Source organism: Myxine glutinosa, chromosome 11 (genome assembly GCF_964187855.1).
Source record: "Myxine glutinosa chromosome 11, kmMyxGlut1.1, whole genome shotgun sequence".
Taxonomy (NCBI): domain Eukaryota; kingdom Metazoa; phylum Chordata; class Myxini; order Myxiniformes; family Myxinidae; genus Myxine; species Myxine glutinosa.
Window position 1 is genome coordinate 119,291,113 of NC_136271.1, and position 15,599 is coordinate 119,306,711.

The window sequence follows — 15,599 nt, forward strand, 5'->3', positions numbered from 1 at the left end:
ATCAAACGCAAAGCGGGCGCTAAGTATCACTGTAGATGCGGCAAGTGAGACCACAAGGAAGTGAGCAAACACCCCTGCACACCTAAGGGCAGGCTTGGGGGAAGAGCATGGGCTTGGCAAGCATGTTGAACAGTTCTGAGCAGTGATCATGTGATGCATGCAGACAGGCAGGAAAAGACAGTGAAAATGATGGAAACCAACCTTTGCTGCTGGTTTTGAGAAACAAACCGATAGATACATAAGGAATTAAAATCGAGCATGCTGTCGTTCGAGCACGCATGATCTCGGGCAGTCAGTGCTTCGTTAAAGGGACTTTGAAGTGAGGAGGGATGTCATACATCAATGCCATTTTTGTTGTTATGCCACTTTAGGAGGTTGCAACACCAAGTTAAATGCTAGTTACTGCGACTGAAAAACATTTTTCTTTTGCTTTGTAATTTTAAGGAAGTTCAAGAAATTAGGAGACCGAGTTAAGAGTCCCTTTAACTGTGTGTTTCATGGAAAAGGTTAAAATGAAATTAACTCAGGGGTTAGAGCCTCTTTGAGGTTATATCATTATCAATGGGCAGGGACAAAAGATGGTACATTTCCGAAAGTTAAAAATGACGTCTGGTGTTGATGGTCTCTAAGTTTGGGAATTAGTCTGCTTTTTTTTTTTAATTCCTGGTCGTGCCAATGGATGAATAGGTAGAAATAAATTCGGGAGGAAGTCGAGATAAGCAGGGGATTGACAGAACAAAATGTGCGGATGGAGAGCAAAATGGAAAATAAAAGGTTAACAAACTTTGTCTCTGGGGTTGAAAAGTGCACTGGGTTAAAGCACAGGATGAGGTTTAGGGTAAACAGTGGAGATGGGAAGAAAATGAAGGTCAAGGTATAAGTGAAGAAGGACCAAGGCAAGCAGAAACCAAGAGGGTTGGGTGCATGGGAAGGTAGGGGGAGCAGGAGGGGGATGGTTATCAGAGGAGGTCCCATTAGACGTTACCTTTATCCAGCAGCCAATCGTCCGCTATGCGGCCCAGCCGTGGTGGAATGCGGCCTCTAGCGATGATCAGTCTCTCGTTATCTGTGTTTCCTTCACGATCGATAGAAAAACAGCCGCCGTGTCAGGCAGTGCATGGGGCGAAGGCCCAGCAACACACGATGTTACGGTAACGGTTAGAGCTGGCATGGCCATCTTGGCTTAGAAACCACCAATTGCAATCAAGTCCGCGGTTGATTTATTGTTATCGCATGTACGGTAACAAACAACCCGAGTGTTATGAAGGTTCAGATGAATTTAATTAATTTCATGAGATTGCTCATAGGTGACAGTTTTATAAGAGATTCTTAGCAAATGTTAATAGTTTGACAACTTGTGTCATCAATGTGGAATTAAAGCATTCTCCAACTTAATCTATTGTAATTCATGTTAATTCATGAATTTTCACCCTTCAGACTTGGGAGAAAAAAATTTAAGGTTTTTGAAAGTGGTGTGAATGTCACATTCACACATAGAAATTAATTACTTTATAACACATTTCACCGATAAATCGTTAAACTCAGGATTTTATGGTACGTATTTAGCATACAAAAGTCAAACAATTGTTTTACCCTAAACTTGAAAACACTTTACAATCACAGTGTATTAGCTGAAACCTCACATCAAATGCAGTCAAATACATAGAGCACTCAAATATAACTCACAAGTAATTAATACTCATGCACATGTACAGGGCACTCAAAAAGTTCAACAAAATGACGAATCCAACACACACCCAAAAATAAAAGTTAAACAAAATGTATAAATGACAAAGGTCCTCATCGAAGACACCTCAAAATTGGGAAAAAGCAGATTATAAATGAATGAAATAAATAAACATAGAGGTAGTGGGGATGGTGAAGTGTATATAAATAAATAAATAATTCAAAGTTCTACATCCGCAGTCGAAATGCTAAAGTGTATGTATGTGAAAAAAAACTTCAAGTTGGAATACAAGTAGCAGAAAACGAAAAAAGGTGTATAAATAATTAAATAATTCAAGGTGTTATGTCAGTAACAGTGACGGAAGAGTGTTTATAAATTAACAGGTAATTCAATATTATGTGTTGCTAATGGATGTGGTAAAGTGTAAAGTGTATATAAATGAAGAAATCGTTCAAGGTAATGGGAGATGGGAAAATGTACATGTAAATAAATGAATAAATACAAGGTGGTAAGTCCAGAGTAAAGATGGTAAAGTGCATATAAATATTCAATTTCGGTAATGAAAATGGTAGTGTATACAAATAAAATAAAAATTCAATGTTGTGTGTTGATAGTGGAGATGTTATTATTTCGTTTTGTAGTTCTGTCAATTCGTGTCTGACTTCTGATGATATTCATGATGAAATTTCTCCAAACATCCCTATCCTGCATTGCTCCCTGAAGCTCTGGTAGATCTCGCGATCTCTGGCAGATCTATCTCTCTCTCTCTCTCTCTCTCTCTCTCTCTCTCTCTCTCTCTCTCTCACACTCTCTCTCTCACCCTCTCACTCTCTCTCTCTCTCTCACTCTCTCACTCTCTCTCTCTCTCTCTCTCTCTCTCTCTCTCTCTCTCTCACACTCACTCTCTCTCTCTCTTTTTGTCCGCCCTTGCCGGCTGTTGCGTTTTTGGGTGTGGCGTCATGGTGGCTGTGAGCAACTGCTCTGTGTTGTGGTGAGTCCTTTGTGTGTTTTTCTCCTCTCCTGCCCTACCCCTCCCTCTCCTTTTCCATCCTGTGTGCTTTGGCGTTTTTGTTTTTCATCCTTTCTGTACCTTTGTCTTCGAGAGAGAGAGAGCGCACAGTCCGGTGTTGAGAGGGTCCTAAGCCGGCAGTCTGGTATGGCTGCTGGGCGGAGGTCTTTTCTTCACTTTGTGGCTGTGTTCAATGGCTTTAGGCTATAGCTGATCTGTTTGTTGGTGTTCGACAAACACTTGGTTTTCTCGGTTCTTGGTTATGAACGTGTCTTTGGTCGAGAAAGAATGGCGGGCGAACGTTTCCGCATTGATACTTACGAGTCGCTAACTCGTAAACACGGCCTCATTTGTGTTCCTCCCAACTAGGTGGAAATGAACGATGTGCTTTCCGCCATTGGAAACATCGTTGGTGCACACAGCATTCACACTGCCTATCGTATGAATAAGAAATTTGTCGTATTTTTGTCCGAGGAGCACATGGTAGTGAGTGTAGTTGAACAAGGCTTGTTCATTGAACCGAACACGTTCCTCTCTGTGTTCGCTTTACAAGCCCCGACGGTAAAGATTGCCATCAGTAATATCCCGCCATTTATTAGAAATGAGGATTTACGTGAACAATTAAGCAAGTTCGGTAAGGTCGTATCGAGGATTTCGATGGTGCTGATGCGAAATGTTTGCGATCGATTCAAACATGTCATGTCCTTCAAGAGAGTGGTGTACATGATACTGCCTGCAAATGTAAAAACGCTCAATGTCGTGTTGAGTGTGAAAATCAACGGCTTTGAATACAAAATGTAGACAACTCTTGTATGGTACTGTTCTCTATTGCGTTCTCATCTTGTGTAATACTGCGCATTGTTATTTGCATATTCTGTATCTATTATCTTATTCTAATATCTACCATCGCTTTCTTTGTCTTGCAGATTGATTGTTCATCGTTGTTGCTAATAAACCTGCATTCAATTGATACATTCTTGTTTATGAACAATCAATCATACAAGAGTTGTCTAATGTGACAGCTTTGTGACGTTCGGGATACAAGCATCAAATTTGGCACAAAGGTCGAGCGTGTCCAAAGGAAGATTCTCAGCCATTAGCATTGGGCCATCACGGATTTCTACGTGAGGGAAATGGCCGCCATTTTACAAAATGACCACAATTACAAAATGACCACAATGACCACAATGTGGCCTAGATCGACGCATGCTTCACGACTGAGATACATGTTCCGTGTGTCAGGTGAGATGTAGCAGATTTGTCGGGTTTCAATAATGTCGCCATTGGCTGTGCAACCAGACAGGTGTAGGAGCATGGCGCCGATAATCCGGACCCTTCCACTGTTAACAGCATTCATCTTCAGGTTGACAGGTAACAGGTCTTCATTACGCAGCCCGAGTTTGTGGAAAATATTAAGTCCTGTGAGGCAGCTTTGACAGCCAGTGTCGGCCATGGCCTGGAGCCTGGCCGATTTTGGTCGGGATGACAGTGGCTGGCCGAAATGGTCATAAGATTCCTTATCGATCCGTGCTATGAGTTTTATGTACGGCTGTGGTTGAGACTTCTTCTTGGTCCAGCCAGAGAGGTGGTCAAATATATGGTGGTCGAGGTGTAGTGGAGTTGACAAGGTGGCCATGGCCCTTTTAATTTGCGGCTTCCAAATGGCCGTTTCTCGTTCCGTGACAGAGCAGAGGAGATCGTGGACCTGGCTGCTTTCTTCCACATCATGAGCATCCATTGATTTGTCCGTAGGTTTGTTGTCCGCCTTTTTCGTGCCTCCCCGGCAGACATGTGCAAAATGGCCGCGAGTGGCGCATTTACTGCATGTTTTCCCGTAGGCATTGCAGAATTGACGCCTTTGGTCGATGTTCGGCTGTTTGCCATGACCAGTTTTGCCGCAATAACTACAAATGGCCGCCTGCTTGTCGGTAGTGATCAGGGCTCTTTTGTTCTTCCAGTTTTTGTATTGGCTTGCGCCATGAGCGCCTTCACTATCGAGCAAGGCATTCTGGGAACGTTTCCCTGCTTCCTTGGCCTCGACGAAAATGAGAACTTCCTCCAAGCTCATGTTCTGATTTTGATCGCCGAGAATGTCCTGTTGTATATCTTGATCGGCGAGTCCCCGACATAGGACATCGCGAACCATGTCCTTGGTGTAGTTGACATCAGTAGGGGGATTGCATGAGCATACAACAGAAAACTTGCAGATCTCAGCTTGACCAGCCAGACGGGCTGCGTAATGAAGACCTGTTACCTGTCAACCTGAAGATGAATGCTGTTAACAGTGGAAGGGTCCGGATTATCGGCGCCATGCTCCTACACCTGTCTGGTTGCACAGCCAATGGCGACATTATTGAAACCCGACAAATCTGCTACATCTCACCTGACACACGGAACATGTATCTCAGTCGTGAAGCATGCGTCGATCTAGGCCTCGTGTCTAGTAGCTTCCCAACCATTGGCGAATCCAACACAGTTGGTGCTGCAGTGGCAGCAGTTATCGATGCAAATTGTAACTGCCCGGAAAGATCGCTTCCCCCTACACTGCCTACATCTATCCCATTTCCGGCCACTGACGAGAACCGAGAGAGGCTGGAGAAATGGCTACTGGAGTACTACAAAAGCAGCACATTCAATGTCTGCGAACACCAGCCACTACCCCACATGGAAGGTCCGCCTCTCACACTGATGGTTGACCCCGAGGCAACACCAAAAGCGGTGCACACCCCAGTGCCTGTCCCCTTACACTGGCAGGCAGAAGTCAAGGCTGGTATCGATCGCGACATCAGGTTAGGGGTCCTGGAACCGGTGCCAATTGGTGAACCAGTGACATGGTGCAGCAGAATGGTCGTCTGTCCAAAGAAGGATGGGACCCCACGGAGGACAGTTGATCTGCAACCACTGAATGCGCACTGCACACGTGAGACCCACCACACCCAGTCACCCTTCCATCAAGCAATGGCGGTGCCACATAACACCAAAAAGACGGTAACAGACGCCTGGAATGGCTATCACAGCGTTCCAATCAGAGAATGTGACCGCCATCTGACAACGTTCATCACACCATGGGGCCGATACCGTTACTGCACCACTCCCCAAGGTTACATCGCTTCAGGTGATGGATACTCCAGACGATTTGACGAAATTGTATCGGACTTCAAAAACAAGTCCAAATGTATTGATGATACCATCATGTGGAGCGACACATTGGAAGAGAGCTTTTTTCAGGCATGCAACTGGCTCGACCTGTGCGGCCGTAATGGGATTACGCAAAATCCGACGAAATTCCATTTTGGTCAGGACACGGTCGAATTCGCTGGATTCGAGATCACCATGGACAGTGTACGACCATGCCAAAGGTATCTCCAAGCGATACAGGACTTCCCCACACCAAAAACAATTACTGACATTCGCTCCTGGTTTGGGCTAGTCAATCAGGTAACATACTGCTTCAGCATGACCGAGAGGATGCGACCTTTTCGGGACCTCCTAAAACCATGCACCCCCTTCTACTGGGATGCAACACTACAATCCCTATTCGAAGAATCAAAACGACTCATCATATCTGAAGTCGCAAATGGGGTCCGGATCTTTGACAAGGAACGGACAACATGTCTCGCAACTGACTGGTCGAAGGATGGGATTGGCTTCTGGCTCCTCCAAAAACACTGCAGATGCCCTGGTGAAACCCCACAGTGCTGCCCCGATGGCTGGAAAATCACCCTTGCTGGAGGCCGCTTCACCCATGCAGCGGAGTCGCGCTATGCTCCGATAGAGGGTGAAGCTCTAGCAGTGGCGGACAGCCTGGAAAAAGTAAAGTATTTTGTGTTGGGATGCAAGAACCTGATTATTGCCGTCGATCACAAGCCCTTAATCAAGCTTCTTGGTGACAGACGATTAGAGGACATCCATAACACGCGGCTTGCCAACTTGAAAGAAAGGACCCTAGCATATCGTTTCCGAATTATCCACATCCCGGGAAAACGACACTGCGTACCAGATGCGATTTCACGACATCCGTCGGGTGCCAGACCATCGGAACGACTGCCACTGGTGGATGACATTTCCTCCATTATGGATGTGGCCACATCGACTACACTAAGACAGCACACCTTGACTGGGCTGTGGACCACAGATGACGACACTGGCATGGAAATGGCTATTTCTATGGCAGCCATCAAGACACTCGATTCTGTGCGGTCCGTCACTTGGGACGATGTTCGGGACGAAACAGCAAGTGACACTCAGATGCTGCAGTTACTCAATTCTATTGAGCAGGGTCTACCTGCCAGTCGGGACGATTTCCCTGTGTCCATTTTGGAATACTTTCCCTTCCGTGAACACCTCTACACTATTGATGGCATAGTGGTCTACAAGGGGAGGATTATAATCCCACCGAAGCTACGGAAGCTTGTCCTTGAGAATCTTCATGCTGCTCACCAAGGAGTCACGGCTATGACCACCCGGGCCAGCAGCTCGATCTTTTGGCCTGGAATCACTCCCCAGATTCATGAGATGCGCAATCGCTGCTCACACTGCAATCGGATGGCCCCATCGCAACCAAGCGCTCCACCTACAGCCTCAGCTGAACCTGCCTACCCTTTCCAGTACGTTTGTTCAGATTACTTTCATCACAAGGGTCGGAGTTATTTGGTCACCGTTGATCGTTACTCTAATTGGCCAATCATTCAGCTAACAACTGGCGGGGCACAAGGCCTAGTGAAATGTCTGCGGTCGAACTTCGCCACTTATGGTATCCCCGACGAATTGGCATCTGACTGTGGGCCAGAATTCACGGCACATGACACCCAAGACTTCTTGCGTCGGTGGGGCGTTAACCATCGGTTGTCATCCACTGCCTTCCCACACAGCAACTGTCGTGCCGAGATCGCAGTCAAAACATCGAAAAGATTGATCACCGATAACACTGGTTCCAATGGTGAACTAGACACTGATCGGTTCCAACGTGCAATACTCCAGTACCGGAATGCACCGGATCAGGACACTAGGTTGTCTCCAGCCATGATCATCTTCAAGAGGCCAGTCAAGGACTTCATACCCATCATCCCAGGCAGATACTTGCCATCGGACACCTGGCGGGAAACACGCAACAATCGTGAGGAAGCTTTGCGCATTCGGCATGCCAGGGAGATCGAAAGACTCTCTGAACACACGACAAAGCTACCTCCACTGGCCGTCGGGGACCATGTCCGGATCCAGAACCAGACCGGCCTGGAACCACGAAAATGGGACCGGACCGGAACCGTGATTGAGGTAAAACAATTCGATCAATACGTTGTCAAGGTGGATGGCTCCGGAAGAATCACTCTCCGGAATCGTAAGTTCCTGCGACGTTTTACGCCTTTCAGCATGACAACCCCCACTACGACTGGCAAAAGTGGCATGCTGCCAACCGTTATGCCAAGTGTTATGCCAATCGTACCGAAATACTTAATGTCTGGTACCCAACCCATCGCCGCTCCAAGAGTCTGTCTCAATCCTGTTACCACTCCCCACAAGGGTGAACCCCAACATGTCATTGCGCCGGGCTTACCATCACAGACACTCCGCTCCATCACCGCGATGACACCACCTGCGAGAGTCGCTAACCAACCACATGTGCAGACCACCGCCACACCTCCACGGTCACTGCCTATTTCTGCCCCCTTGACGGTTCGGGTGATGATGGACCAGCTGGAGGGGACTCCGGCGTCGGACAGGGCGATAGTGAACCACCCACCGGAGACTCCCACAATGGACCAGGAAATTACGAACTGCCCTCAGAGGACTCCGACGATTGATCGGGTGGTGACGGGCCGCCCGAAGCGAATTATCAAACCACCAGCCCGATTCAATTCAGAAGAATATCAATTATAAACTCATGTGATCCTTTTTCTCGGTCTCCAGTTTCGTTCTATTCTGTGTCACAATTGAACGTTTTTGGGAAAGGGAGATAGACAACTCTTGTATGGTACTGTTCTCTATTGCGTTCTCATCTTGTGTAATACTGCGCATTGTTATTTGCATATTCTGTATCTATTATCTTATTCTAATATCTACCATCGCTTTCTTTGTCTTGCAGATTGATTGTTCATCGTTGTTGCTAATAAACCTGCATTCAATTGATACATTCTTGTTTAAAATGTATGCCTCCTCGGAGGCTATGACGTGGTTCGGGTGTGGGGCTTACGGGCATGTGAAGAGTGCCTGCCCCAATGCGGTTACACCGCAGGAAAGCGGAGGATTGGTGAGGAGCGACTCCTCCTCACCTCACACCGACGGGGAGGAGGTGGATCGAGTGTGTAACCTTCCCACCCCACCTACTTCGGTGAGCGAAACACCAGACCCATCCACCCCGACCGGTGGGGAAGTGTTAGATTTAGAACGTGAGTTGACGAACCCCACCCCTCCACTTGAGGTGGGAATGAAAGTGGTTGAACCCTCTCCCATTTCGTCCACTGTACACGACAGTGCGGATGATAACATGGAAGAGTCCGTAGCGGACACCAGGAAAAAAGGTCAGAAGCGTTCAAGTGATGAATCCTGTGATTCCAAAGAAAAACAAAATAAGATTCAGATCGTGTCAGGCTCGCAGGACCTCCAAGGTGAGTCCTACACCGGAAACTCCTTGGCGGTAATGGAGTTGGTACCGGAAGTGTGTGTATGTGAGGAAGATTCGCTTGCACCACTTGCCGAGATTGAGTATGACCCGGAAAATAGTCGATCATCTCATGATGTGGTAAGTCCTTGTCCTGATAACCAAACTCGCTCAGACAAGTTAGCAGCTGGATCTGCTAGTGAGGAAAAAATAGATAAAGGGGAAAGTCCTTGCGACTGTGAGAATAACGTTAACCCTTCCCTGACAGATAAAAATGAAAGGGATGATGAGGTGGGGGACATACTTATAGCCACAGGGGATATGGTAAATTTGGAAGGATCTGCAAAGAGCGCAGAGGTCTTTGACTCTGCAGAATTGCTGTTTCCAAAACTAAGTGCTCAACAAATAGTAGGAAAAGGTGCAGATCAAGATGAAGCACTTGATTCTGATGAAACATCTTCTACTCCACTCTCTAGTGCTTTAAGTCCTCAAGAGAGTGAGGTGGGTGATGACAACACCATCACCAGGGTTTCTCAAGAAAATGTTATTAAGTTCCTTGATGAAACGTTCAGGAAAAGACATGTAAAAATCAAAGACACTTTCCAAATCTGCATGATTTTATTTTGACTGCAAAGAACATGATTCGTGAACCCTATCAGGTTAACATGTCAGAACCTCAATTCCAGAGGCTAAGAAAATGTGTAACTCGAGCGGGTAAGGAACTTCATGAATAGTTAACAGAGTGGAGATAAAAGTAGCATCCTTAAACATCAACGGTGGTCGCAGTTGTGTGCGTCGCCTTCAGGTGTTTCAAATGTTTCAGAATGAAAAAATTGATGTGCTGATGTTTCAAGAGACGCATGCAAATCAGTCTTCTGAGGTTGAGTGGCGTAATATCTTTAAAGGTTGTCACTTTTTCTCCAGTGCTTTCTTTGATGCCAAGTCTGGTGTGGCAGTAGTGTTACATCCTAGACTCCAGCTGTTGAAGATCAGATATAGAGAAATTTGCAAGGGCCATTTACTATCTGTGGGGTTTGTCAGTGGTAATCAAAAGATTTGCACGACTAATGTATACTGCCCTAGTGCTAACTCTACAAGAAGTGCTTTTCTTCACAAGTTAGCGGGTTTTTTAAGCACTATTGACCTGTCCATGTTAGTTTGTTTGGGGGGAGACTACAACTGTACCCTCAACCCACAACTTGATAGAAACAATCCTGAGCCTCATGCACCGAGTGCAAGGCCTTTGGCACAGCTCGTTAAAAAATTTCAACTTGTGGATGTGGATGTATGGCGGGTACAGAACCCTAACATCCGGCAGTACACGTGGGTTTGTGCCGCAAGAAATCTTTTGACAATGGCTCGTTTGGATAGAATTTATGTTAACCATGATAAGGTAAATCTTGTCAAGAATTCTTATATAAGGCCATCTGGTTTTTCTGATCATCACATGGTCGTTGTTGTTTGTGGCTTACCTCATCACGTTTGTAGAAGTGCATATTGGACTTTCAATGTCAAACTTTTACAAAGTGAGCATTTCAAAGAAGCATTCAGAATGGTATGGAAAGAATGTGAAATGCAAAAGTTTTCCTACCTAAATTTAAGGCAATGGTGGGATTGTACAAAATCCAAAATTAAGTGTTTTTGCCAGCAATACCGTCGTGATAATACCTGTAACACACTCAGTGTGATATATGCCTTAAAAAACGATATACTTTATTGTGAGCAGAAATCTGGAATGTCCAACGAAAATGTCCAGCAGTTGTCAGAGAAAAGAACACTACTGGCTGAAATGGTGAAAGAGCGTGCATCTAGAGCTTTCGTCCGACTGCGAATGGACAATATCCAACTTGACAAACCAAACAAAGACTTTTTCAATTTGGAAAAGACAGCTAAGATCCCTCAACAAATTCACACTTTGTGCTCTTCTGCCGGTGCGCTTCTGTCTTCTCAAAGTGACATCAAGAATGAATAACGAAACTTTTATTCAAAGCTGTTTGCCTTGAGAACGGAGAACCAGGAAAACAGAAACGGGATGTTTGAACTGCTACCATCTCTGTCTGAAGACCAGCAACAACAACTGGAGCCTGGCATCTCTCTTGGAGAACTTACTGCTGCTCTTAAAGGAATCCAAGATGGGAAAGCCCCTGGACTTAACGGCCTCCCAGTTGAATTTTACAAGGCCTTTTGGGACATTCTAGGCCCTACTCTACTTGACATTTTTCATGATAGCCTTGAACAAGGTGAATTGCCATTAAGTTGCCGGAGGTCAGTTTTGTGTCTCCTTCCTAAAAAAGGGAACTTGCAAGACATCACAAATTGGTGGCCTGTGTCACTCCTAAATACGGACTATAAAATATTGTCGAAGGCACTCGCGATACGTCTAAACTAAAGGAAGTCATCCCCCTTTTGATTGATATTGATCAGTCTTATTGTGTTCCGAACGTTCTATTTACGATAACATTTTTTTGGTGAGAGACTTGATCAGTCTCGGTCGTACTACATCTCATAGTTTTGGTTTGGTTCTTTTAGATCAAGAAAAAGCTTTTGACAGTGTTGACCATTCTTTTTTGTTTGCTGTACTAAGGAGAGCTGGTTTTGGACCAAATTTTGTTTCCTATGTTAAGTTGTTGTATGAAATGCATCCTGTCTGTTGAAGGTAAACAACAGCTTATGTCACCCTTTTCCCTTTCAGCGAGGCATCCGTCAGGGCTGCCCGCTTTCAGCTATGCTCTACAGTCTCTCGGTCGAAACTTTACTAGCTTTGCTCCGCAACTCAGTGGAAGGAGTCTCCTTAACAAAAAACTACAAAATGGTCACTTCAGCTTATGTGGATGACATTTGTGTTGCTGTTCACAGCCAAAATGATGTGGGTGAAGTCTCTCGATGTCTGTCCCAGGTTGAGCTCACTTCCACGGCAAAAGTAAATTGGAACAAAAGTGTTGCCTTATGGGTGGGCCCCAGTCCGCCTTCCTCAGCTCTGCCTGTGTTACCAGGAGGAATGCAGTGGAATAAAGAGGGGTTTAAATATTTAGGGTTATTTCTAGGAGTCCAAGCATATGAACAAAAAAATTGGGAGGGTTTCTTGGAAAGAATTAAGCAGAAACTAGCTAGATGGAAACGGTTTCACCACCTTCCATCGCTTAAGGCAAGGGTGACAATAATAAATAACCTGGTGGTTCCATTTATTTGGAATAAATTTATCCCCCTCCAACCTCCTAGATACTTGGTCACAGGCATTCAGAGGGTTCTAACTCAGTTTTTCTGGGGAGGCCACCATTGGCTTGGACCAGACGTGATGTGCAGACCCCGAAATGCAGGTGGCCAAATCTTGATACATGTCCCGAGTCGGATAATGGCTTTCCGGATGTTGACGATAAAGCGTCAGCTGTTGTATGGTGAGTGTGTCCCGTGGCGGCCTCTCACAAATGCTTGGCTGCAGGAAGCAGATGGGTTGAAGTATGACCAAGAGCTCTTCCTCATGGACCTGCAGCATGTCAACACGACTCTGCTCCCCGAGTTTCATCAGAGCCTTTTGAATGCCTGGCAAGTCCTTGGAATACAACGATTAGAGGTGTCCTACGATGCAAAAAAATATATGCATGAGCCATTGGTTCTGAATCCTTTATTCCCTGAAATTTCAACCTCCAGGTCATTTATGCATTGCTTCACCAGTAATGGAATAAACATAGTGCGAGACCTGATGAAGCCTTCCCTAAATGGATGGTTATCCACCGGTTCTCTCACATCAAAAGTGGGGGTTCGGTCATCTAGAATGGTGGACAAAGTTTTGAGAGTTGTGATTAAAACTTTCAGAGAATTAAATATCGGGTGGACTGGGGCAGATGAAGTGGTGGACTCTCGTCTCTATTTCCCCTAGCTCCAAATCACCTCAAAAAAACAACAGTGTGTCTTCTCAAATTCAGATGGTTGTGGTGTGTTTCATGTGATGGGGAAAAAAGTTATTTATGGGATATGCCAAGAGGTGCTTATACCGGGTTTCACAAAACCTTTAAAAAATCGGTGGGTGGAGATCTTTCTGGCTAGTTCGTTCCTATCTCCAGTGTGGAAAGAGATGTATCGGTCTCCAACTTTAGGTCGAACCGGAGACTTAAATTGGAGATTAGTTCATCAGGCCCTGGTCACCAAATACTTACTTAATAAGTTTGATCCCTCTGTACAGAATGTTTGTCCTTTTTGTGAAGAGGCTGAAAATGTGACCCATGCTTTTGTGGAATGTAGGAGATTGGTACCCCTTTTTTGTTTCCTCCAACAGTTATTTTATAAATTTAAGTTTGTTTTTTCTGTTCCAATTTTTGTATATGGCATTGAAAGGAGCACCAAGAGCAAGACAGCGGTCCCTTTCTTGAATTTTCTGTGTGGGATTGCTAAACTTGCAATTTATAACACTAGGAAGATCAAATTGAGTGGCAGAGATAAAAATGTGCTCTTTTGCTTTAAAGGAATAGTGTCGGCCCGGATAATTTTCGGCAGTGTGAACGACGATTTTTTTTACAGTTGAGGTGTTGTTTGTTTTTGTAAATTTTACTTATGCTCAATGTCCACATATATATGTATATACATCTTTTTTGCTTGTCCAACTTTCTTTTCTTGTAAAAATTTGTGGTGTTTTCCATGTGTGTTTTGATACTTTTATAATAAAAGCACACAAAAGTCAAAGTCAGTCTCTCTCTCTCTCCTCTCCTCTCCTCCCCCCTCTCTCTCTCTCTCGCACCCCTGCTGGACGTTGGTGAGTCGTGCGTGGGTGTGGCATCATGGTGGCTGTGCATGTTGAGCTGTGAGTTCTCTGTCGTGTTGGTTGGTTTTCCTATCCCCCATTTCACTCCCTTGTGTCCTTGTTTATGCTTGTAAAGTTTCCCCTGCATTTCCTTTCATTGTTGAGACAAGAGAGAGGGGGAGAGCGCACATGGTAGGTGGTGTTCGGTTGCCTCTTTTTGAACCTCTGGGTTTGAGGCCTGGCCTCCTTTTTGCCGTGTTTTCCTCGTCCAGGCAGCGGTGCTTCGCTGCTGTAAACGGTTCTTGGACCTAGTCCATTAGTTTTGGTTTTACCTCCACTTGCTGGTGTTGCTTGTGGTTGGTATCGTTTTGTTGATTTCTCACCTTTTATTTATTTAATTTACGTTCGCTATGGCAAACGATTGTTTGAGGAATAGCATGTACGAGTCGCTCACTCGCAAGCATGGGCTGGTGTGCGACCCTCCGAGTGAGGTAAAGATGGAGCAAGTGCTTCTAGCAATTGGAAAAAGCGTCGGCTCACATAATATCCGTGCAGCCTCTCAAATGAACAAGAAGGTGGTTGTGTTTGTATCGGAGGTGCACATGGTGAACGCCGTTGTGGAGCAAGGCCTTCTCATAGAACCCGACCTGTTTCTCGTGGTTTCCCCATTAGATACACCTGCGGTGAGGGTCAATGTGTCTAATGTCCCTCCCTTTGTTAAAGGTGAGGACCTGTGTGCTCAATTGAGAAAATTCGGTCCGATCGTATCAAAAGTGACAATGCTGCCGATACACTCGGCAAGGGGTGAATTTCGACACGTGATGACTTTTAAAAGGGTCGTTTACATGATATTGCCCGAAAATGTGCAAAAGCTAAATGTAGTTTTGCATGCAAAGATTAATGGCCATACTTATAGAATGTATGCCTCCACGGACGTCATGACGTGCTATGGGTGTGGAGCTTACGGACACGTAAAGAGTTCCCGTCCAGGTTTGGTGAGACCATTAGAAAATTGAGACCAGGTGATTGCAGATACTCCTCCCTCCCCACATAATGGGGCGGATGATGTTGTAGACTCCTCCCCACGACCTAATGGTGATCGGGAAACAGTTGACCCCCCCCCCCCCCCCCCCCCACCTACTGAGATGCATGGTTTGGTAGACCCCTCCCTACAACCAATGGTTGAACGGGAAACAGTAGACCACTCCTCCCTAACTGCTTGTGTGACAAAAGTGGTTGATCCCTCTCCTACTGTACAAGACTGTATGGATGACAATATGGAAGGGTTCGTAACAGTGGCTTGTAAAAAAAAAGACAAACGTTCATGTCCCGTCGTGAAGGATGCAAGCACAGTACAAAGTAAGGTACTGGTTGTGTCAAATGTGTCGCCGAGCTTGCAAGATGGAGCTTGTGTAGAGAATCCCTCTTTGGGAATGCAAACTGAACTGGAGCCGGTTTTTAATCTGAGCAATTCGTTTGCACCACTTGCCGAACTGTTTGAGGGTTCTGAGTGTGATATAGACATCGAGAATCCTTGTGCATCTCAGGAAGACACAAGTGGTGATATTGA

At 45.4% G+C, this 15,599-nt stretch overlaps 1 protein-coding gene across 1 annotated transcript in view; it reads right to left on the bottom strand.

The window, feature by feature from the left end:
- The window catches only part of LOC137436928 (neurexin-1), a 1,559,617-nt gene that overhangs the window by 142,183 nt on the left and 1,401,835 nt on the right, over positions 1-15,599 (bottom strand). The window contains exon 18 of the mRNA XM_068131164.2: positions 986-1,075. Coding sequence (XP_067987265.2) covers positions 986-1,075 — 90 coding nt within the window. The remainder of the gene's footprint in view (positions 1-985; positions 1,076-15,599) is intronic.